This window comes from Mchenga conophoros, linkage group LG16 (assembly GCF_057382185.1).
Source record: "Mchenga conophoros isolate Kocher_MC1m ecotype Shallow Benthic linkage group LG16, M_conophoros_male_GT1.1, whole genome shotgun sequence".
Taxonomy (NCBI): Eukaryota; Metazoa; Chordata; class Actinopteri; order Cichliformes; family Cichlidae; genus Mchenga; species Mchenga conophoros.
This window is the reverse complement of record NC_140541.1, coordinates 38,105,499-38,127,569: the sequence shown is the minus strand read 5'-3', so window position 1 is coordinate 38,127,569 and position 22,071 is coordinate 38,105,499. Positions and strand designations below refer to the sequence as shown.

Here is a 22,071-nt window from a genome sequence, read left to right as displayed (position 1 = left end):
GTCATCTTCTGGCTAATGCTCATCGATCGATCCTCTGAGGATAAAAAGCTCCGGAGAAGTACGACTAATGCGATATGCTGTAAGTGTCCTCGTAGATGCTCCAAGTCTTTGATACTAGAACGCCCTTAAACAATGAGATTGATTGCACAGTACCGCCGCTCCTTCACAGCCTCAAAATATTACAGTGACGGCTGCCTTGACAGCACCTGACACCAGTGTTCAAGTCTTAGAGAATAAAGCACATCTGAAGTGAGAACATTTTTATCAAAAGACGTCAGAGACAAATGTTTCATGGCCTACTGTGCAGATGAGAAGTTTACATAGCTGAACGGTCCTCAAAACTGATCGGAGAAGCACCTGTAACCACGCTACGTTTTCCTGAAATCTCCGGTTTCACATCAGCGTTTATTCATAGAATTAATCATATTTGATAAAATGTGAAACGACTGAAAATGAGCCAGCGAGCACAGACGAGCAGCGCTGACAGATGGCACACGACTGACATCCAAAACTCCCCAAATCTAAACCCGACGTGAAAGCAGCCCGTGCGTACCTGAGCAGGTGTTGTTGGACTCGTCCTCGTTGTTGCCGCAGTCGTTTGTCCCATCGCAGAGCCATCGTTTGGGGATGCAGCGATTGTTGCTGCATTTGAACTGATTGAGGGGACAAGTGTGGTTGTCTGCAAAGAGTTCACCGCACAAAAAGCAGATCAGTCAATAAAATCAAATGAACGAACACAAGAATGAAAAAATGTATCTGACAAATACTGCATGTTGTAACATGTTAGTGTTGTAGTGTTGCAGAATCTAAACTGCAGACAGCACCCACTCAAGAACTGTCACGAAGTCACTCAGCGCTGACGTGACCTGCCTTCAGAGCAGTCTGGGTTCAAAAGGTGCTGAACTGTCGACCTGTGAGGTTTTATTGTGTTATTTGGTCTTTAATAAAGCTGGAGGGGAGGGAACTGCAAAAGCCAAGGTCATAATTATCTGACGCACGCCAACCAAACCTGAGACCGTACTGTGCCAGTCAAAAATATGCATGATCATCATTTTGTCAGGTAGCGTGTGCTTCACAAGCTGTTTACTCACATTTGATCAATGTGAGAAAACTTTAAAGTAAGACAAACCTCATCAGCACTGCAGCTTTCTTTGTAGTTTTGGTTTCATATGGTTTCATATTATTTAAGTTCACAAAGTATAAATATTAAGTCAAGTCCAGCTGTCAAACAGCAGAGCAGCGGAGCTACACTAACAGACACGGCTGGCCAAAAACATTTGAATTCAGAGAAGGAACGAGCAGATTGTAATCGGCTTTATTTTAGAACATAATAGATGTGGCTGCCATCTTTATGACCGGCTTGGGACGTATCCGAGTGTTTCACAGTCACAGAGTCTCAGTTTCAATATTATTTAATATCGGACCTCTTTCCTGTTTATACAGTATATCTGAAGCTTTTCACTGAGACTTAATTAAGGTCACAATGTAACTAATTTCATACTGATACAACAACAAGCCGCACTAAAAACCATAAAAGGAGTAATAATGTTTCAGAGTGTGAGGAATCTCATTTATGTTTCTCCTCGGTGGTTCGTCCTTTAATTGAGAGTAATGGAGTCTCTATATCATCTTTAGTGGTCTCAAGTGTATTTGTGGTTGGTTTTGGTTTTAGTGCCTGATTTTTGTTTTATTTGAGGCGACTTTATCATGAAAAAGAGAAAAAAATCAGTGCTAATATTTAACATTAACTTTGATAATTCTAACTCATTAAGCCTCACCGCTCATTAATCATACTAAAGAAATGAGTGTTTCTCTGCATGCTGTAACTCTACCCATTGCAAAGTTCATGGCTAACACAGAGTGGAGGGCTGGTCTGTATTTAAGATGTGCTGCTGCCATCTGAAACACAATAATAATAAAAAGAATAAAGTCCATGTTTAACCATCTAACATCGAGTTTACACGACTGATTTGTAGAAGGACGCACGTAGAAAGTGGAGGAGGGGGAGCACTTTACACCCCGACTTCAGTGACATTTAAGAACACAGCAGCTGACAGCCAGAGGGAATTAGCCCTGAAAAGCTGAGGCTTTGCTTGCTTGGCCGCATCACTGTGTACAGTGTCTGTTCAGACAGTGCATTTTTCATGCTAGCGTGCAGTGTGTTGCCTGCAGACTAATTCCGAGATCCTCACAGCAGCTCTGGATCTCCTCGTCACTCCCATCCAGACAGTCATCATCTCCGTCACACTTCCACAAGGCCCGAATGCACCGCTGATTACGGCACTGGAACTCATCACTTTTGCATCGCTGTGGCTCTAAACTACTGCTGGAAGCTTCTGAGAGAGACACAAGTGAGAAAACGCCATTTTAGCCCCGCACCTTCTAAGAAATACGTGTTAAGGGGAAAATATTGGCATATAAAACGAATAACGAGCATGCACAATGTGTTAATGTTTCATAACCTCATGTGTACATGCGTGGGAACCCACTGGGATCCTCCCTCAGCTGTATTTACTTGTTTATTAGCAGATTTGAAAAGAAGCCTGTCCCACAGGACGCGGCAGGATTACACTACACTGGGACAACCTGATCTTAGGGCTCGTCTGATTCATTACGTCCTCCTACCTGCACAGGTGACATTGTTCTTCTCCAGAACCTGGTTGTCAGCGCAGGCACACACTCTCCCTCCTGGGATGGCGAGGCAGAGGGTAGTACAGCCCCCATAATTCACACTACATGCGTTGTCACCTGGAGAAACAGAACCCAAACACAGCATGGTGTCTTGCTCATTTAAAGCGACATTTTCTAAGCTGACTTTAAGCTCCGTATTATCCTGGTTTTCCCCTTTTTTTCCCATCTGTGAAATAAAGATCAGAGTTTCTGGAAACCCTTTAAATGCAGCAAAATAAATCATTTCATTGGTACAAAAGCTTTTCCCCCCACATAGAGAGACATGCCAGGTGTATGCCGCGAGATCTATAAGCATACGTCAGGTGAATTATTGGGAACGGTGTGGGTGAAAGACATTTGACATTTTTATCATTCTCGGAGGAATAATTTGTCTTTCGGGACAAAGCTGACATTCTCCAATTGAAAAAAGTCACATATCAAGTTAAGGCATGAGACACCTTTGTCACTTTCATTTAACACAGAACCCAAAGGCAGTGCCTGAGCCAATGAGATAAAGCTTTGGGTTTTGTAAGAGCCAATCAGTAATACTCAGAGTACCGGACAGCCAATTAATCTATTCAGTGGCATGAACAAAAGAGAAACGTCTCTGCATGGCGTGAACGAGGCTGTGCATATAGCAGCCACTTTAATGTCCAAGTGAGAGTTTTTAGAGTACAGTGACTTTTAACTGCAACGGCCTCTGCATTCAGAGCAACACAACAGCATTGACCTAATGTGAAGCAAAAAGCAAGACGTCCTGTGAGGCCAGCGAAGCTCTCTGCTGACATGTTCCATGCCTCTGCTATCTCTGCTTTTCAGCATGCTAACAGCGGGAATCCATCATCATTTGTTACAGCAGAGAGCAAAGACATCCAAACCTTGGTCATCTTATTTAACTTCATAAAGTGGAGCCCAAAGTGATTTGAAAGCTACTGTCACTGCTGATCAATGTGCCGGTTTATACCGTGAAATTTGAGAGCAATAGGCATATACGCAACTTTCTGGTGTATATATCTTATAAAGTGCTCTCCATTAAGGAAAGTGCTATAGGAGCTATAAATGTCTGAATTCACAGGAGGGGGAGGTTCTATTTCCAGTGCAAAACAGCCACTTTCTGTGTCAGGGCGGGATGACGACTAAATGAAGAGAAAGCAGCCAACCTTGCTGACTCTGCGCATCGTAGACACGCAGGCCGAACAGCGGCGGCCTCTCGCTCCGCAACAGAGTGATATCGCCGTTGGTCAAGTCCAGCTGGAACACCGAAGCGTTCATGTACTCGGTCCAAAAGATGAAATTGCGGTAATGAGAGATTCCGAACGGATGGTTTAGTTCTTTCCCGCTGTACACCACCTGCAACATGAAGCAAACAGTCAGTAGGGTCACGAGGTCAGAGCGACAGACAGACACCGTCAGAGGAATCAGTCATCTCAAACGGGCGTCTGGCTGTTTGAATACAGGCTTAAAGATTATTTGATGGCAGTATATGATGAATGTGATTCAATTTCACTGCACAAATTTATTCACACAGAAACGTCTGCTTATAATAATGTTTGCTAGAATCTTGGCATTGATTAAACAGCATTTGCAAATAATTAATTAGCGTGATATGCCAGTAGAGTCGATGAGCGGATGGGGATGAAAGGATGCTTGTTGTGGGAAGAGGAGCAGGTTTCAGGCGTCGCACTGCTGCAAACGTAGACACTAACCCTGAAATGCAAGAAGCGTGTGCAGAAAACAGCCTTACAACTGACCAGAGGGGACAGATGCTTTCATCCGCAGTCGATCAAACCTTAACATGGCAACAATGTAGCCTCTAAATTAATCGACTGCCTTCCAAATGCTATTATTCTAAAAAATGAGAATGAGCTGGTCTACAAACGATCCCAATCTTGAACTTAAATCGTGATTTAAAGTCCACCTTCTGGCCCTCTGTTAAACTCTGTTAAAGTGGACTAACTCGGTTTAATAACCACCTGAGAAGAAAGCCTGTAACATACCATTCTTCCTGTCCCATTTAGGTGAATCTTCTCGATGTGGTCGTAGTAGGCGTCGCACCAGTACATCGTGCTGCTGCTGTGGTCCAGCGTCAGCCCGTTGGGCCACAGCATGTTGGAGGTGACGAAAATGCGGCGGTTGGATCCGTCCATCCAGGCCTTTTCTATCCGCCCTATGCTGTCGTTGACCTCATCTTCCTCCCAGTCTGTCCAGTACATCCAGCTACCACACACAGAATTGAACACATACAGTGCCAGCAGCGAGATAAAGCAAACAGTGTCACGGCATCGGTGGCATCTGTAGATCACAACTTGCTGTCGCTGACACTGATCACACCTCATATTCAAACTAAGCAGTTCATTTCAGCTGTCTGCTCCCCATTCATCTTTGCCCTTACTTTCTGACACGCTGATGTTAAATGGTTTTGCTCGCTGCTCCCTCTACAAGCAGCCTCCTGCTTTGATTACTTATCAATCAGAAGATGTGACAGCATCTGCAAGCTTCTCTCAAAATGATCTATTTCTTGTCACAGTGTCTTCAGAGGTTTGCTCCGAGTGCCCATGGGGAGGCTCCGGCACTGAATCTTTCTCATGCAGTTTGATTCATGCAGGCAACATTATAGGGAACACAAACTGTACTGACAAACACATTACAAAAGTATTTATCCCCTTCCTGTTTTTATTGATTTCTTTTTGTTATTTGTCACACTTGCATATTTCAGATCAAACAAATCTTAATCTAACACAAAGATAACCCGAGTAAACACAAAGTTTAAATCGGGATTTCATTTGTTAAGGGAAATAAAGCTTTAAACCTGGCTCTCAGTGAAAACGTCATTGCTAAGCTGAGTTTTCTTGCCACACCCAGCCCTGATTACTACCATATTTTCCGCACAATAAGGCGCACTTAAAATGCTTTAATTTTCTCAAAAATCAACATTGCGCCTTATTTATGAATTCTGGTTGTGCTTACTGACCTCGAACCGATTTTATGTGCTACACGGTGCTCAAACATCTGTCAAAAACGTTTTAGTATGACTTTGGTAAGCTACGAAGCCACCGCTTGATGGATTGTCAGCAGTGTTGCCAACTCCTCAGTAAAGAAAATTGCTATTGGCTGTCCTAAAAGTCGCTAGAAGTCGCTAAATGACGTCATCGCCTAATTTGCATAATTGGTCATGCTAATCTAATTGTAACCTATGTTGTTGGAGAGAGAAATAACATCGTGGAAGAGACATAAAGTGAGTAAAAAACGTCCTAAATGCATTTAGAGTTTATTTAGAACTACAAATTAAATTTATTTTAGCAATTATTGTTTTTTTTAATGTCATAATTCCAACCCTGCTCCTTTACCCGGGCTTAGACCGGCAAAAGTGACCTGAAATAGGCGCTCTGGTGGAGTTACTTTGTGTGTGTGTGTTTATAAGTAGTTTTAAACCTTGTGATCCACAAAACAGCATAAGAGTAAAAGAAGAACTGACTGCGTTACAGCACCCGCTGCTTGTTGAGAGTAAAAGCGATACGCGCTTTCACGTCTTTTTTTAGCGACTTTTTTTTAGAAAAAAAAGCTAAGTTGGCAACACTGATTGTAGGAGCATTATGGCTACCGTAGTCAGGAGCCTCACGGAGGAATCTGGGTCCTAAACTCTGTCACTTTCAGGTCCCAAAGACAAACGAACACTGCGGCATCACTGAGAGTTAAAAACTGTCTAAATTCTTTCATCTTTAATAAAACGATCAGCGTTGCTGCTTTACCAGGTGTAACAATTAAGTTTAACATCCAGGCATCCATGAAAACAGAATTTATTAAATGTAACTGAGTTAGAAGTTAGCAGGAAGTTAGCTCGCTAGCTTGATATAGCATGATACCTAAACATGATATAGCATGTTCTGACTGAGAGATTTCTGAAAAATTACATCGTATAGCTCTGCTATCACTTCCAACATAAATGAAGACAGAAAACTAAACAGCAGTGACGTTTGTAGGGTTACTGAAGTTGGGCTAGCTGGTATATAATGATGTGCTACGTGACCGCTAGCTACACAGCTATGTTAGCATAGCATAAACAGTGAAGCTGGAGGATGAACGCTAACTTTTTTCGCTAAAAGTTAACGTGAGGGTTCCTGATGGTTAGGGACAAATGTAATCGCATGGCAGGATGCTGTAAACGGACCAAACTTCAGTCAGGAGAACAACTGAGATAATCCATCCACAATACGAGGTTAGTCATTAATATACTGCTACAACATGGGAATAGAGCAGTTGCCAGAGAATTCAGCATTAATGAATCAATGGTACAGAAGTGGAGGAAGCAAGAAGAATGAGCTGAGTAAAGTTTGACTTATTTGATTGTTTTGTTTTGCTTAATGCGCCTTATGGTCCGAAAAATATGGCACTACTGTTAAGTAGATGTCTTCTTAGAGTTTATGAAGACATTTCAATAACATTTTTGGTTGCCTTCTTTTTTAAGATCTACCACAAGCTGGATGACTGAGAACTTAGACACATGGAAAATAAAACCTGTGTGATAAAGTGAAGTATGGCCAAGGATCTCAAAAAGCAGCCACAGTCTAAAGAAACAGCTGAGAAACAAAGTCAGTGACATCATCATTAAAAAACATGCAAGCATGCAAAAACCTAAGAAATCAGGAAGGCCTCCGCCAGGTCAGAAATCTGAAGTTTTCCCCGATGAAGACGAAATGGATACAAACTAGATTCTCCATATTTTAAAAGCAGATAATCAGACACGTGTTTGGACTTCAGTTGTCGGGGCTTAAGAAACATTTCAGGCTTCTCAAGCTAAGCTTTACTAGACGTCAAAGTCAGACGGTCCATATTTTCAACCAAAGTGCTTCAGTGTAGCTTCTGTATGTCGAGAAAACAGCTCCCGGAGGACCAGTGGTATGTGAAACACGATTGGGTCAATAATTCGACAGGTCTTTTCTCCAGTAACCGTGCCCGAGAGATTTTCTCTTTGAGGATTCCTGGCTGAGCCACGTGGCCCCTTGTTTCTCATCAATGATAGAGAGCTTGGCAAAGAGATGATGAAACAGAATCAGAGATGGGGCTGAATGAAGACTCCCACTGTCTCAATGTCATCTTTACGATTTCATGAATTATTCACAGCACCCCGGCTCCCCACTCAACATGCAGACACACATATGGCTACATGCAGAACGGCAAACACGGGCATGAAATCAGACATCGTGGCATTTTCACCGTTATAGTAGAAGACGGTTCACAGCTGACTTAAACACAGACCTGAATTGTCCACGTTTCATATTTTCATTTAAATCTGCAAGTTATCCAGAAGCAAACATGACAAAAACTAGAATTTGCAGCATTACTTTTAGTTTCTAATAATCTGTACTGTTTGCTAAAAAATGTATAGACCGTGCCACGTTATTACATAAGCCTCTAAACTATAAACAGGTGATAAATTAAAGCAGAAAAAGCTAAAAGCACCCACCCCTGCAGTGAGCACCTTCCTCAGCCCTGTTATGCTGTGTGTGTGTGGGGGGGGCTTTTCAATTCAGATGATAAGGACAGCTCCTCTCCTCTGGCATGAGGGGTCACTGGATAGCTTTATGAATATAAAAATGATGTGACTCATATGCCATGGCCTTCACAGTTTCTAGATCTCAGCCCAGTTGAATGCCCAGCCTTCATCGCTGTCATGAAAACAGCAAAGTAGGGAATCTCTTTTTAGCACTGCTGCTCCGGTTAATGCCCAGGCGGACCGGATCCTTACGAGACACCTTCATGATGGTTTTGTCCATAAATGTGTCGTCCATCTGTTTGCACACTCATGCAGTCGCTAAGAAGCTGACCAAGTGTGATTAGTAACATATTTTTTGCCATGTGTGTGCTTCATGAATAAATGTATTCAGTTTCTAGGTACGACACTATTAGTGTTAATCGTGTCAACACAGACTAGAAGCAGCAAAGTGAGGAAAAAATAAGGCATCGAGGATGCAAAAGATCAGAAGATGTGTTGGAGAATTGCTTCCATTTCACCTTAAGAGACTCTTCCAGCAGAGCAGATAGAGATCAAAGGGCTGTCGGCTTCAGGCTGAACGCTTCCTCAGAAGCCCAAAACTAGCTCTTCTAATCATTTGTGCTGTCAGTGGGAGGGTTGGAGTAAAAGTTATTAATCCTTATACAAAAAAAGTGACACGGTTATTTGCCACCCCCAACTCTGCTGCTGTGGCACATCTGTCAGCACTGAAACTCTCAGCGCCACCCTGATTAGCCTTAAAGTTTAAGGCCATGTTCTCATATCAGCTGTTTAACGTTTTGTTCTTTACACGTAACGCAAACATGATTTTTTTTAATAATCCCTCAGATAAACGTCAGTTTCCTTCCTGCAGCACCGCAACGTGACTCGTATAGCAATGCTGGAATCAGTTTCATTGTTGGAATCGAGAATAAGACAGAGAGCTAAAAATAAAGGCAAACTGTCTACTGGTAACTGTTTTCAACAAAGGGGGGAAATAAAACTAAACTAGGAATGAGTAAGTTTTGTTTTTGCTTTGGTGCGTGTCCCTAAAGCAGCGAAACAGCTGTGTATAGCAAAATGTTTGGAACAGTCCCTTGAGGCTTGGAAACTAATCTCTGACTGCAATGGATTTGGGGAGTGTTAATACGATTTAAGCCTTAAAGTATTAATCCCTAAGAACCTTAAGACACTCAATGAATTTGGGTTTTGCAGCATCAACTCTATATGATAATTACCAATCAGCCAGCAAAGTTCAACTTATAGGAATGTGCACAGAAATGCTTATAAGATTGTCCCTGAGAACTCCACAGAATTAGCTATTAAATGGTTTAATTGTGGCTAATGAGCTGCTTGGTGTCGTTCTTGGAACGAGATGAGTGAGTTAAAGGCTGCACAAGGGGCTTTCAGAAAAACAGATGTTCTGTCAGTTTAATCGTGCTGATGAAAATTATTCATATGTTATCATCAATCACAGGAGATGTCTGCTAAAGCAAACTGTTTCCAACACTTTCTGCTAAGTAATAGTTTAAGAAACTTTGGGAATTCATGCTAGTGCGAGAAAGTAGCATCTCACATGCGGTGTGTCAGCATATGTGCTGCCATATATGGGCTGATGTAAAAGCATGAGCCAAAGAAATCAGAGATGGTTTAATAAGAGCAGCTATATCTCTCTGCTTTATTGGTTTATATAATGTCACCAGTTTCTGCAGCACATACACTGCAGCATTGCAGCTATGCACACAGTGGTGCCTTCACAGTAAGCTGCTAATGAGCTTGTAAAATGCATGGTTTTCCTTTCCATGCAGTTCAAACATACAGTATACAGTAACCTAGATATAAAACGAGTATACTGAGACTGAACACTGAAAAAACCGTGTCAGCATCAGACTCAAATATCCATCGGACGGGCCTCACAAGGAACGGAGATGTCATTTAAATCAGGTTATTGCACATTACCTAATGTCCCTCAGCCTCTTACAAACACCTTGATAACAATCCCAACATTTTTCTCACTGAAGTATTGTTTTCCCACAATTTAGGGGCCTACATGAAATATTACTTTGGGCAAAGGTTAAAGGCGAAACTCTCCACAGTATCCTGCCAATTCTTCAAAACCATTTAATTAATCAAAAACAAACAACAACAAATTTGAGGACACCAATATTCACATTTAGGACATAGAAGACAGATGGTTTGAAAGAGAAGTGAAAGAAGCATCTATGTCCACTGAGAATGGCCATCTTTGAACAGAGGGGCGGGGCTTATGACATCAACTGTCTGCCATCTATAATCTAGTTCTGAGAACCTTCCCAGACGCCACCTGACCTCAGGAAATCACATGATAGGGTGGGGCTAGGTGGGTTCACCCGAAACCTTGGCTGATTTTCACACCTTGGCTCGTGTGATTAGGTAGAGGATCAACAAGGGGTTCATGACCCCCTTGGGGGGACACTCCCCTAGGACTTAAGTCTGGGACTCCCCACCATTTGACCTTAGAATTGAAGAAGCTTCTCGGATGAGAGATGAAACGTCTTCAAGCAACTTAAAGAAGTCCAGACGCTTTTCTTTCCAAGCGCCTTAGACTACGATGACCTGGATGACTGAGAAGCTTCACAGACATACAACAAATAAAACAGGGCGCGGACATTCATTCGTTATTTGAATTTTACCAACCAGGTCTAAAATCTGATGGCAATTTAAATTCTGTACAACACACTAGCGAGGCAATAAAAAGCGTAACATTTTTACCTCCGAAGTTGTTTAACCCTTTACAGCCGATCGGAGCGGGCACGCTCTGTTATGCGTAACTATTTTTAAATCCCAGTAGCACTGCAACCACGTAAGCTAGCGCAAAAATTTTTTTTGCATATGAAACCGGAGGAGTTGTACTTACATCTGATGCCATCAGCTTGTCCTCGGTCACGGTTACCTTCCACATAAAGCTTTGCAAAAACTGCATAAAAAGCGCTTGCAGGAACAAAAACATAATATTCCAGAAACACGCTTTACCGATCTGATCAGCTGTTCAAAACACTTCCTACGTTGGAATAGACGTCAGCACGAACTTTTGCATTTCCGCCATTACCTGCCCGAAACCGGAAGTGACGTCATTTTCGCGGAAATGTAGTCTTTTTTGCGATCAGGGCCTCAGGGCCTATACTGCTCTTTTTAAAAGTTATCTTTGACTTTATGACTTTGTGTCGTTTCTGGGATGCTGAGGACTCATATTGCACTGCTGGAAATAGTTTATTTTGATGCATATGCTGCTTTTTTGCAAATTTGCAGTATAATATTTATTTTCGTTTTTCCTGCAGTGTATAAAAATTGGTGTATTTCAAAAATAAAACTATGAAGACACTCAAAATAAATTTCCTGTGGTGGGAAACTATTTTGTGCAACTTTTTTGTATTTACAGTTTTGAGGGATAAGACTCTTAAATTTCTCTAACTACAAATATATGTTAAAAAATCAAAAACGATTTTCAATTTTTTTGTAGTTTATTGCACTTTTTTGCAATTTATGTAATTACTATGCACTTAATGAATACATATTATTAAAATCTGGGCTATAATGGTTGTATTGATGTATAGCAACTTGAAATGCTCCCAAAAATGGCTCCACAGCAGGTAAAAATATAATATAAGCTCTGGCGGACTTGGTTCTATGGTAGGTCTTAAAGGGTTAAAGTCCATTTAGTGATGTGAGTGAGAGTGGCAAGATAATTGCTTTCCTCACTTTCTGTCAGGGCGTAAAAAATGGAGCACACACCACGCATGTGCTGTTTTGGTAATGTTTTCCAGCATTATAGCCTGTCTGCATCTAACTGATGCTTAGCCATACCTGCACAGGACCAACAAACTATTTCTGCCACTGAATTCTGCTCGTGTAATATTATTTTTCTGACCTGTTCAGAGGATCCACCACAATGGCCCGGGGGTGAGACATATTGCCTTCCAGCAAAGTCTTCCTGGTCTGGGAAGCTCTGTCCAGCCTGGCAACACTGATCGTCTTCCTGTACCCATCGTTGGTCCAATACAAGTTATTCCCAATCCAATCCACTGAGATTCCTTCAACGTTGTCAAGTTCTACAACAAAAGAATTCAACAGAACTATCAAATATATGCCACATCCTTATCTATACACACAGCTCAGCAGGATTTATAAAAGACATCAAATGTTTTATAAATGTTGTCACATCATTAAAGAACTTTGGGGTTAGTGTTATACAAAGTGTAACAAATGTACATTTTAGGCTGTTGGAGTGTGTTAAATGTAACATGACTGCACTCGGACGCACCATCTTTCAGTATAGTCTCTCTGCTGCTTCCATCTATTTTTTGCCGCCCAATCAGGAAGCTGGTGGTGTCAGCAAAGTAGACGTGTCCCAGCTCTGCGTGGTAGTCGATGGCTCGAGGGTTGACCAGGTCTTCGATCGGCACCATGTGCTCGTCACTGGACTTGATGTTCATGTCCAGGCCTCGGATGACTCCCGGACGCCCCTTACCGTAGAACAGGAAGATATCGTTTTTGGGCTCTACAAAGCAAGAAAGGACAGCGCCCTTTTTTTACTGTTATTGTCAATTAATTGGTGTAATTCATCAGTGCTGATCCTAGCATTAAACCCTCTTACTGGCCACATTGTTCTCATATGTTTGCCAGAGCCTGGGCCATTCATTTACCCTAATGGAGCCAGTAATCAGTGCCAATGACTATACTCTCCCCCCTCAATCACAGCCCTGCTACGAAGCTGCCTTTAGCGTAAGAGAAGAAAAATGCTTGAGCAAACAGACAATTGCAATACTTACCCTGCGCTGTTTCTGAACTAAAAAAAACACGCCTGAGCAGAAAGGCAAACGGAAAGGCCCGGAAAGCTGAGGCAGCTCCTCGCCTGCCGCTCAGGGGACTTTATGTTCTCGAACCCTTTGGGATCCTCTGGAGACGCAAAGGGAGGAATGAAGGAGGGCTTCCATTGAAAGAAGCAGACCTCTCCTCACTCTTAGCCCCTACCCAGGAGACTAGGATGCTGAGGGTGAGGACCACACATGTCTCACTCCAATTTATCATTTCGTGGGGGAGATACCAACTACCCAGGAGACAATTAAGCATTGCAAGAGACCCAGATATCAAACCCCACTGTGACTGCTCTTTGAACAAGGACTACCATTTAACACTAAATCTCATTATGCTTAGGGAGATGGAAAGCACGAGCAAAAAGAGATAGTGTCATCAGAACATCTATGAGGGGGGCATAAATCAAACGTGTCACGCTTTGCCTCCCGATGCTTCGTTACCTCGATCGAAATGTGGCGGGCCCTAAAATTGTGTCATCAATTTGATCCCCTGCTTTTATTGTCAACTACACAATGTCCAGCGATTGATCAGACTGGCCGACAAATGCAGACAAACTTAAAACCTCATTATTGCAACAGTCAGTCAGACTCGCGACAGGTCGATAGCAGAACATTACTCTCAAGCGGGTGTGTATTCACCATTCGCTGTGATCGTCATCGCTGTCGGGCGAAGGCCGTGCATGCGTGGCATATGCTTGGCTCTAATATGGTACGTGAGCAGAAGATCCTTGGCTGACATTAGTTCAGATTCTTTTCAATTAGAAAAACTGCCAAAGAAAACCTTTTAGATCTGTGCTCTTTAACTTTGACTCCAATCGGCTCACAGTAAGTATTCTAATAATATTTCATCCGTCTTCTTCCACTTATTGAATTTGGGGTGCTGGCTGGGTTGGGGCGGAGCCTATGCCAGCTGGCACAGATTAAAAGGTAGGCTGTTAGCTCAGAGGTAACACGGATAACCTGGAACACCAGGACAGAGCCGACCTCCGCACAGATCCCCAGCAGCTGCTTGTTATGAGCACCTCACCCCGGCGTTCTAAAATTCAGCACGTGGACTGGAAGAGCCAGGGATCGATCCACCAACCTTCAGATCAGGAGACGCCACAGCCGCCCCCACAATGATACTGGTTTTTGAAATAACATAGAGAAACTATTTCTGACATTCTGTGTCGGTTCTTTCTCTCTAAGAGGAAGTGATGTCCAGCTTGTGAGAAAATGTGCCAGCTGCTGTATTTTGTCAAAACCAAACTTCTCCCACTGCAGTTTCCAAACTCAAGTATCCCACAGAGTGGTTTAAGTCTAATCCTATAACAAACACTGGGGGCTGGGAGGTTGCAAAAATATTAGCATCTTCATAAAACACAGTTTGACTCCGCAGCAGATCTTATACTAACTTTTACAGGACATTCCATCGAAGCCCAGGCTGTAGCCCGTACGACAGCGGCAGGTCCTGGACTTGTAGCTGCCGCTCAGAAGGCAGATGTGGGAACAGCCGCCCGGCTTTCCGTATGAATCCATTTCACACGCATGACTTCTGACTGTGAACGAAATGAGAAAGAGAAATGTCAGTACTTTTGCTTGTATTTTACTCAAATATATGACAGAAAATAAAAGATACTTGCAAATATGTAGAAACTGTCCTTTACCTTTGGGCTGAGTGAGTTTATGATAAACCCGCAGTCCTTTAGAATTCCCCAGGCTGGCGAGCGTCCTGCTGTCTGCTGTGATGTTGAACCTGTGGATCTGCAGCAGCTCTGCAGAGGAACTCCCTTTGGAAGGGTCAGAGTGGATAGCATAGAGGTAGTCCTCAAACACAGCTAATGAATAAATGTACGACACCTGAAAAACAAGAAAGACCCACATTCCTTTTTTTCATCTTTCATGAAACCAGAAACACACAAAACCACAACATGAAAATAAAATAAAAGAATAATAAAAATGAATGAAGGAAGACTTGCATGAGAGGGACGGGCGATAGCTGTGGGGCTGTTTGGCAGCCCGTGCAGAGTCAAAAGCCTGACTCCACTGGGAGGCTGCTGGCCCTGATACTGCAGCCTCCATGCTACATTTAGCAGCCCGACACCCACACATAGCGACATGGCTGGATGAGCTGTGTTCACAGGAAGTGCACCTAAGCTCACTGGCCCACACTTTGACATCAGGGGCACCAAGAAACACGCGTCAGAATAAAGAAATAAATAAAAAACAAACCACTCAACCGTCTCCCCCTGTGGAGTTTGACCTCAGCACTCTACTTTCACACGAGATGCTTTTTTAAGGAACTCTCACATACTGCTTCAAGAGCTTGCAGCTCACCTATACAGCACAGGAAGCACTCAGTACCATCTGTATGAAAAACACAGAAAATACCAGCAGGGTCAACTTCATATAGAGAAGTGGATCTGCGCAGCTAACTGTAATCTCCTCGGCTCACCACAACAGCAGAGAACAACAGAGGATATTTAGATATTTTCTGAAATGACAAATTTTACTCTGTGGAAGTTTAGAAACTCCTGACTGTCAAGTATGAAGAGCTTTAAAATTATAATGCAGCGAGCAAACCTGTGGGGAATCTTCTGATGCGAGCGGCTACGACATTAAAGACCAAACACGGGCTACAGAAAAGACAGACAGCGGCAACATCGCATTTGTAATGCAAATGCAATGACATGAAGATACTCCGTCTAATGAGGGCGCGAGCAAATGAATGAGGCAATATCATGCAAAGAACACCTGCATACAGAACACGGTGCTTGATGTGTATGTTCTTCTTTCCTCATAAAGCCCGAGTATCTAGTCCAAGTTGGCTGAAAGGACCTTTTAATGAATAATCATCGTTCGTGATGAAAGGACTCAAAAGTGTGCTGCAGGAGTGAGACTACCGACACGCTCATTTGGAAGGCAGCCCCACGTGTGACTCAATTTCTTCAATTTAATAAACCATTTATTCGCCACACAAAAGCCCCTTTTGTCCAAAATGAAGAGTGAATTAAAACAACAAGCAGTGAACACGCCACCTGCCTTACAGTGATAAAGCACAGTGCCCTGAATCGGAACATTAACCAAAGAACACCCTGTAAGTGGATCCAAATCCTGATAAGAAAAGCCCACGTTAGTCCACAACGTGCGGCCCGTGGAAGGCAAAAATCTGTGCAAAGTGGCACTCACTTGGCTGCCGTGGATAACGGTGTGCCTGTTCTTGCCCTGGTAATCCACCACGTCGATGTAATCCAGGTAGGCATCGGCCCAATACACCAGCTTCTTGACCACATCCAGCGCCACAGCAGTGGGTTGCTCGATTTTATAATCGACCAGCCGGGTCCGGTTGGTGCCGTCCATGTTACAGCGCTCCACCTTGGCCACGTTCCCATAGTCAGTGAAGAAGAGCATTCTGCAGGGGAGGGGGGGTTAAATCATTAAACGAGGTAAAGGATACCATCATAGTCACAATGTGACCGTGCATCATTTTAGTAGTTTGGTTGCATTTATCCCAGTATGACAGAGTGACACTTGATCCTTACTGCCAACAATCTTAGTCTAATCCAATGTTCGTTCAAGCAGTCGTCAGCAGTTTTGTATCCACCCCCTCGAACATCGACCGCGCACTCTTGTTGAGTGTTACTACTATTGCAACTAACCAGTTGAGGTCCTTGGCCAACATTAGGAGATTTCTCAAGAGTTTGGAAACAGAAATGCGAACATATTTCATCCAATAACTGAATCCCTCAGACGGGGTTTTGCAGGAAAGCCAAACAGAAAATCCATTCAAGCAAACAATATTCAAGCATAAAATGTGACTTTTTGGAAGATCCAAGTCAAAGTTCTGATCTTAATCCAACAGAGATGTTGTGGAAGGACATAAAGTACAAAATGAATACATTCACCAACCCATGCAAATATGTAATCGAGTTTCATGTAATAGTACAACAATCTGATCAAATACAAATACAGTAAAAATGGTACAAATAGGTTAAAACACATGAACGCATTAAATCAGTGCAGAATTAATTTTAATTACAAGAAAAAAAGATTTAAAAACAGCATCGCGCTGCCTTTGAAGGCCTTGTAAAAATGACTTGTTAGACTGCTTCTCTGATACAAGCCCATAACCTGGAGGCAAATGTAATAAAAGCAGCATTTTCCATTTCTCTTTGGGTAATTTTGGCGACATTTAGAAAGCTGCAGCAGACCTCGGGGTATGTGAGCAGACACAAAATGACAATGTGTGATGCAGTGAGAAGCCAGCTTCAAAATCAATCTAAAAAGACACAGGGAGCCAGAGTAACTACGGGAGGACAGGCGTTATACACAGTGTCATTTGATTCTTACTACAGGTACTAAATTACATCACCAGAAATAACTGGAATGCTCTTCAGCAAAAGTAACTGCAGCTCTGAAAGTTTTTAAAATTGCTCAGGTATGCACATTCAGTCATTTATATGGAAGGCTTGCCCCGCTGCCTCGCTGGGACTCTGTGAGGATGGATCTCTAACAGCTTCCAGTGATAACCAGCTCCAGCCAGAGAACGACGGGAAGCCGACTTAATCTGCACAAGTCAAACCAGAGGAGAGATGGGCTGCCCTTTGAACCCTCGACCAAGCTGTGCTGAAAAACTGCCGGCATCAGCAAACCCAGCTCCCCAAACAGGTGCACCTCCACGTGGCATATCAATGTCTGCTTTCTAGGATTAGGACGGAGCCGATGCTGTATTTGTGCATTCTGCAGCTATGATGAGATCCTTGTTGGATTCTGGGAATGAGCACCTGTGAAAAAGTAAAAAGCACGGGGGCAGCGAATAAAGGCAGGAGCCTCACAGCTGGAGAATCAATGAGCAGCGTATCGGCCAAAACTACAGCAGCGTCAGGACACGGCTGGTTTCTTTCAGATCCTCTTGCACTTGAAGGAGTGTAAAATCTGGAGGCTTAATTTAAAATAATGCTCTGAACATAATTCTGTAAAAAATTTATTTATAATAAATACAAAAAAAAGTAGCGTTGCAGTGTTTGACTCTGGCAACGGCTTAAAGGCTTCAACGTTGTTTTTGTACGACAAATCTTGCACAAACATTTGCCAGAAATAGATCCTGTTGACCTTTGATGATTCCTGACTTCCTGCAACGCCATCAGCAGGGTTCCAGTCGTGACTTTAGAGGTAATAAATGAAATATTTTTTACAGGATAAATCAGCATAATAACATTGGTGATCTTTTGTGCCATCAATGCATCTTTTTATTTCCAAGTTCCTGCAAAACTGAAACAGTCCCAAAAATATAAAAATGTCAGTAATCAGATTCCAGGCGACAATTTTGCTCCCCTCCAAACAAATTATTAGCATGTATAAATGCAGACTTTACTTCCATGGACGGGGCTGACAGTGTGATGCAACAGCAGGATTTTAATTATTTTATAATATCAAAGCTCGGGAGGAAACTTGCCAGCAGCGCTTCTTCATCACGGGTATACACGCTACACTAAAATAGGACTCGTGGGAGAGGACGCTTCAATTTTGTAGTGCTGATAAAAATTCTAGCTGATAAACAAACCATACCATCCATCAAACTCAGAAAAGCTTTTTAGAGAGAAGAAGAAAAGGCTGTCCATCAAGTTAAAATGCTTATCCAATAGCAAGAGAGGCAAGGATGCAGAGGGACGGAGTGCCAAACCAGGGCATATTCTATAAACACTGCTCCTCACGCTGTGCTGCTATCTAACACCTCCCTGATTTCTTTTGTTTTCACTCCATTGCTCTGGGCTGACAGACCTCTCTCAGGCTGTACCTATTTCTCACCAATTAGAGTCAGGAATAAGGCTCCGAGAGTCCATCTATCCAGCAGCCTGCAAAACCAGCTCCCTCGTGGGGCAGCGGACTCGAGACCACTATCCATCTATATCTACAGAATAAGGTTCATATGTGTATGCGAGTCATGTGTGATTACAGCACAACCACTTAAGAGCCAGCCTGACTTACAGCACATCACAGGGAGTGCAGTGTATTCACTGTAACACAAACGAGAACAAAGAGCTGCAGCCAGCCGACTCTCCCTGCCTTTAAAAAACCAGCTAATTATTTTGATGAGAGGTTTACGGTCGTAAACAGAGGTGCTGGATAAGCGTGGATTATAAAGCAGAAATCCCCAACGTGACAACAGCGTGAATGAATTACACGTTAGGTCAAAGGTTCATTTTGTCTCGGCCTTACGAGGTCTGTCGTGACAGCTTGACGTGATCGCAGACGATTGTTTCTACTGCCAAACAGCCAAAAACAGGACGGGTATACATCGAAAAATTAGCTTTGACTGGTCACAAATACTGGAGCTTTGCTGTTCCCTGGCGAGACCGGGTTGCTGATAATTGGTTCACCGGCTGGTACAGCTGGGCCATGCAGTGTGTGTTTGTTCTGCACGCTGACACAGGAAACTCCCGAGAAATAATAAATTCTCCAACATCGTGATCACTGAGACTGTCAGCCGCACGCTCCAAATGTTACAGTTTTCACTGAGAGCAGTGTGGGAATATGTTTTCTTCCACTGGTGCTGCGCTTTTTCGTTGATCTTCAGAGACAAAAATCCTGTAATGAAAGTCCTGTTGGGGCCTGTTCTTCTGTGGGATGTGAAATCAGTGAATACAAATGAATGTCTAGACAGTAGCATCACCAGTTATTCACCAAATTACACACAGAGAAAATGGCTCAGCTGAAGGACAGGAAATCATTTAAATCCCTTTATTGTAGCCCTCTTATACTCCTCCTGATAAATCTCTTGTTATCAGCACTGAAATGTAATTTTTTGTCCTCTCTCTGATATTTTTTTCCTCTGAAAAATGACACGCGGTGATAAATGAGACTTGCGTGGTGGCTTTCTGAGAAGGTATGCACTCACCCCATGAGAGGATCCAGAGCTATGCCTTTAGGATTGAGCAGGTCTAGCTGTAGGACGGTAACGCACGTGTCCCCGCCGCTGTCACAGACAAAGATCTTGTCAGTGACGCGGTCAACAAAATAAAAGTTTCCTGTCAGCCAGTCAATCGCCATCTGCTCCACATCTGCAGCGGGAAAGAAGGAGACGCGTTAGATCCTCGTGTAGAACAGATGCCATGTAAATAAAATAAGGTTTCCGTGGCAACCAAAGAGACAAAAATAATGATGAAACAGAAGCAGCGGGTGGCCTGGTTATCTCGACTTTTAGTCTTTAGTCACAGATCTGAGCTGATGAGGTTTGTGGGGCTTTGCGGAGAGTTTGATGCTTTAAACTCGAAGCACGAGTTCTTTCTTTGCACGTTTGTAAAGTATCTGAAGTTATGAAGCTTTGTTTGCAAGGACACATTTAGAGGGGGACGACTTTTCCTTACAGAGGGTCTGTCGCCACTCATGTCCAATGACCCTGCAGAAATATTACTGCAGCAACCCTGCAGTATTTGCATTAAAGACGTTTTCTCCACGTCCGAGCTGAGATCAAACTGACAGCAATGTTGTTGTTAAGATTCTGTGAACAGTTTCCTGACGGCAAAGGCAAACTCTGCTACTCATGATGAATAAACTAAATCTTTATTTGTGCAGTTGTTCCAGTGCCCTTTTAAAAGATACCATGGCCATTAATAATTCTGATTAGCTTGCAGGTTTCTATGAGACTTTAACAAATGAAAATCGAGCACATTTGTTATGAAATGGGCTTCATGGATTCATGGGAATCTTTACTAGAGCAGAAAAAGGTAGCACTTCTGAAGCAGCGCAGCGAGTGCAGCGAGTGCAGCTCGCAGGCCTGAATGGCGATTGCAGGATAAAGATGAATTCCAAAACTGCTGAGGCTAACCTGTCGTAAGCCTCGGTGATAATGAGGAGATAGAGCGAGACAGCTCGCAGGTAAGAGAGAGAGGGAGAGAGCAAAGTACAATGAGAAAACAAAGAAGCGTGAGCCTGTGTGCGTGAGCCCCGGATGATGCTCGCCACAGGCAGGAATACCTTTTATTCGTGTGGTTAGACGGCTGTTTATCAGAAAAATGAACAAAAGAAGGACCTGATATAAACATACGCTGCAAACTTTGTTGAGTTCGTATTTCTTGTTCCCGTGTGAATCCACGCAGGCTCCTTGTCACAGCACAGCGGAGCTGCCCAGAGGACTCTGAAGACAGCACCCAGCACACACTTTCCTGGTTCTGCTGGAAATCCAGAGCCAGCGTCCCATTTGTCCTCAAGGACCTGAGCGGCTGAAGGCCGCTTCCATTTAGATGGGTGACGACGATGCGATCTGAGCCACCGATGAGAAGCGCTGGCCGGCTGTCGCCAGGATCTGAAATAAACATACATAAATCTTATCGTGGGATGACTCAGCAAAGCTATTCTGCTAGCTCAGTAAAGTTTCCCTTAAAAACAGCGTGATATGCAAAATATATGAGCGGAAAGACCATCGGAAAGTTTACTGTCTAACTGTTCAGTGTTAACCCAACCAAGGCAAACACGCACAATATTTCTAATTCCACCACTGCACAAACAAACAGCAGGAAACACTTTCAGGACAGATTTCTTGAAGCTCAAATAACAGGAAACGCAGATATGACATGTGAGTGTTCACCAGCACACACTCCCGCCTGGACTCGTGGAACGAGATCTGCGGTGGTGGAACTGAAATAAGCCTCTTTATGGGCTTAATTGAGCGTGCACAGTCTCTGACATCAGGTTCACCCCCTGAAAGGGCCCTTATTTATCCCAATCTTCAGCACAAGTTCAAGTCAAGGGCTGCCCTCCTAATATAGGTAATAAATCAGAATGTCCACTCAAATAACTGCTGGTGCGTGACGCAGGGACAAGCGTTTTTCTCCCACACTGGGGGGTAGATGAGACTTTGACCATGCGAGGCTACAAACATGTATCATGGGAAAAGATAAATGTCAAAGTTATTATAAGGAATTAGAATCGTTTTATTTCAAACATGAAACAAGAGAAAAGAAAAGTTTTCATGAATATAATGTCTGCACAATGTTTATGCTGGAAAAGCAGCAGGATGACGTTCATACTTTGTCTGTTCAAATTCCATTATTTACAAATCAATATTCAGAATTCAAC

General features: G+C 43.1%; 1 protein-coding gene across 2 annotated transcripts in view; it reads right to left on the bottom strand.

Annotated features, from left to right (window-relative positions):
- The window catches only part of lrp1bb (low density lipoprotein receptor-related protein 1Bb), a 265,411-nt gene that overhangs the window by 129,235 nt on the left and 114,105 nt on the right, over positions 1 to 22,071 (bottom strand). For both annotated transcript variants that reach the window (XM_085250161.1, XM_085250162.1), the window contains exons 6-17: positions 21,041 to 21,298; positions 19,892 to 20,054; positions 16,183 to 16,405; positions 14,661 to 14,853; positions 14,409 to 14,552; positions 12,462 to 12,698; positions 12,069 to 12,249; positions 4,668 to 4,887; positions 3,831 to 4,020; positions 2,626 to 2,748; positions 2,193 to 2,336; positions 554 to 679 (exon numbers count right to left, since the gene is read on the bottom strand). In XM_085250161.1, the coding sequence (XP_085106287.1) occupies positions 554 to 679; positions 2,193 to 2,336; positions 2,626 to 2,748; positions 3,831 to 4,020; positions 4,668 to 4,887; positions 12,069 to 12,249; positions 12,462 to 12,698; positions 14,409 to 14,552; positions 14,661 to 14,853; positions 16,183 to 16,405; positions 19,892 to 20,054; positions 21,041 to 21,298 (2,202 nt within the window). The remainder of the gene's footprint in view (positions 1 to 553; positions 680 to 2,192; positions 2,337 to 2,625; positions 2,749 to 3,830; positions 4,021 to 4,667; positions 4,888 to 12,068; positions 12,250 to 12,461; positions 12,699 to 14,408; positions 14,553 to 14,660; positions 14,854 to 16,182; positions 16,406 to 19,891; positions 20,055 to 21,040; positions 21,299 to 22,071) is intronic.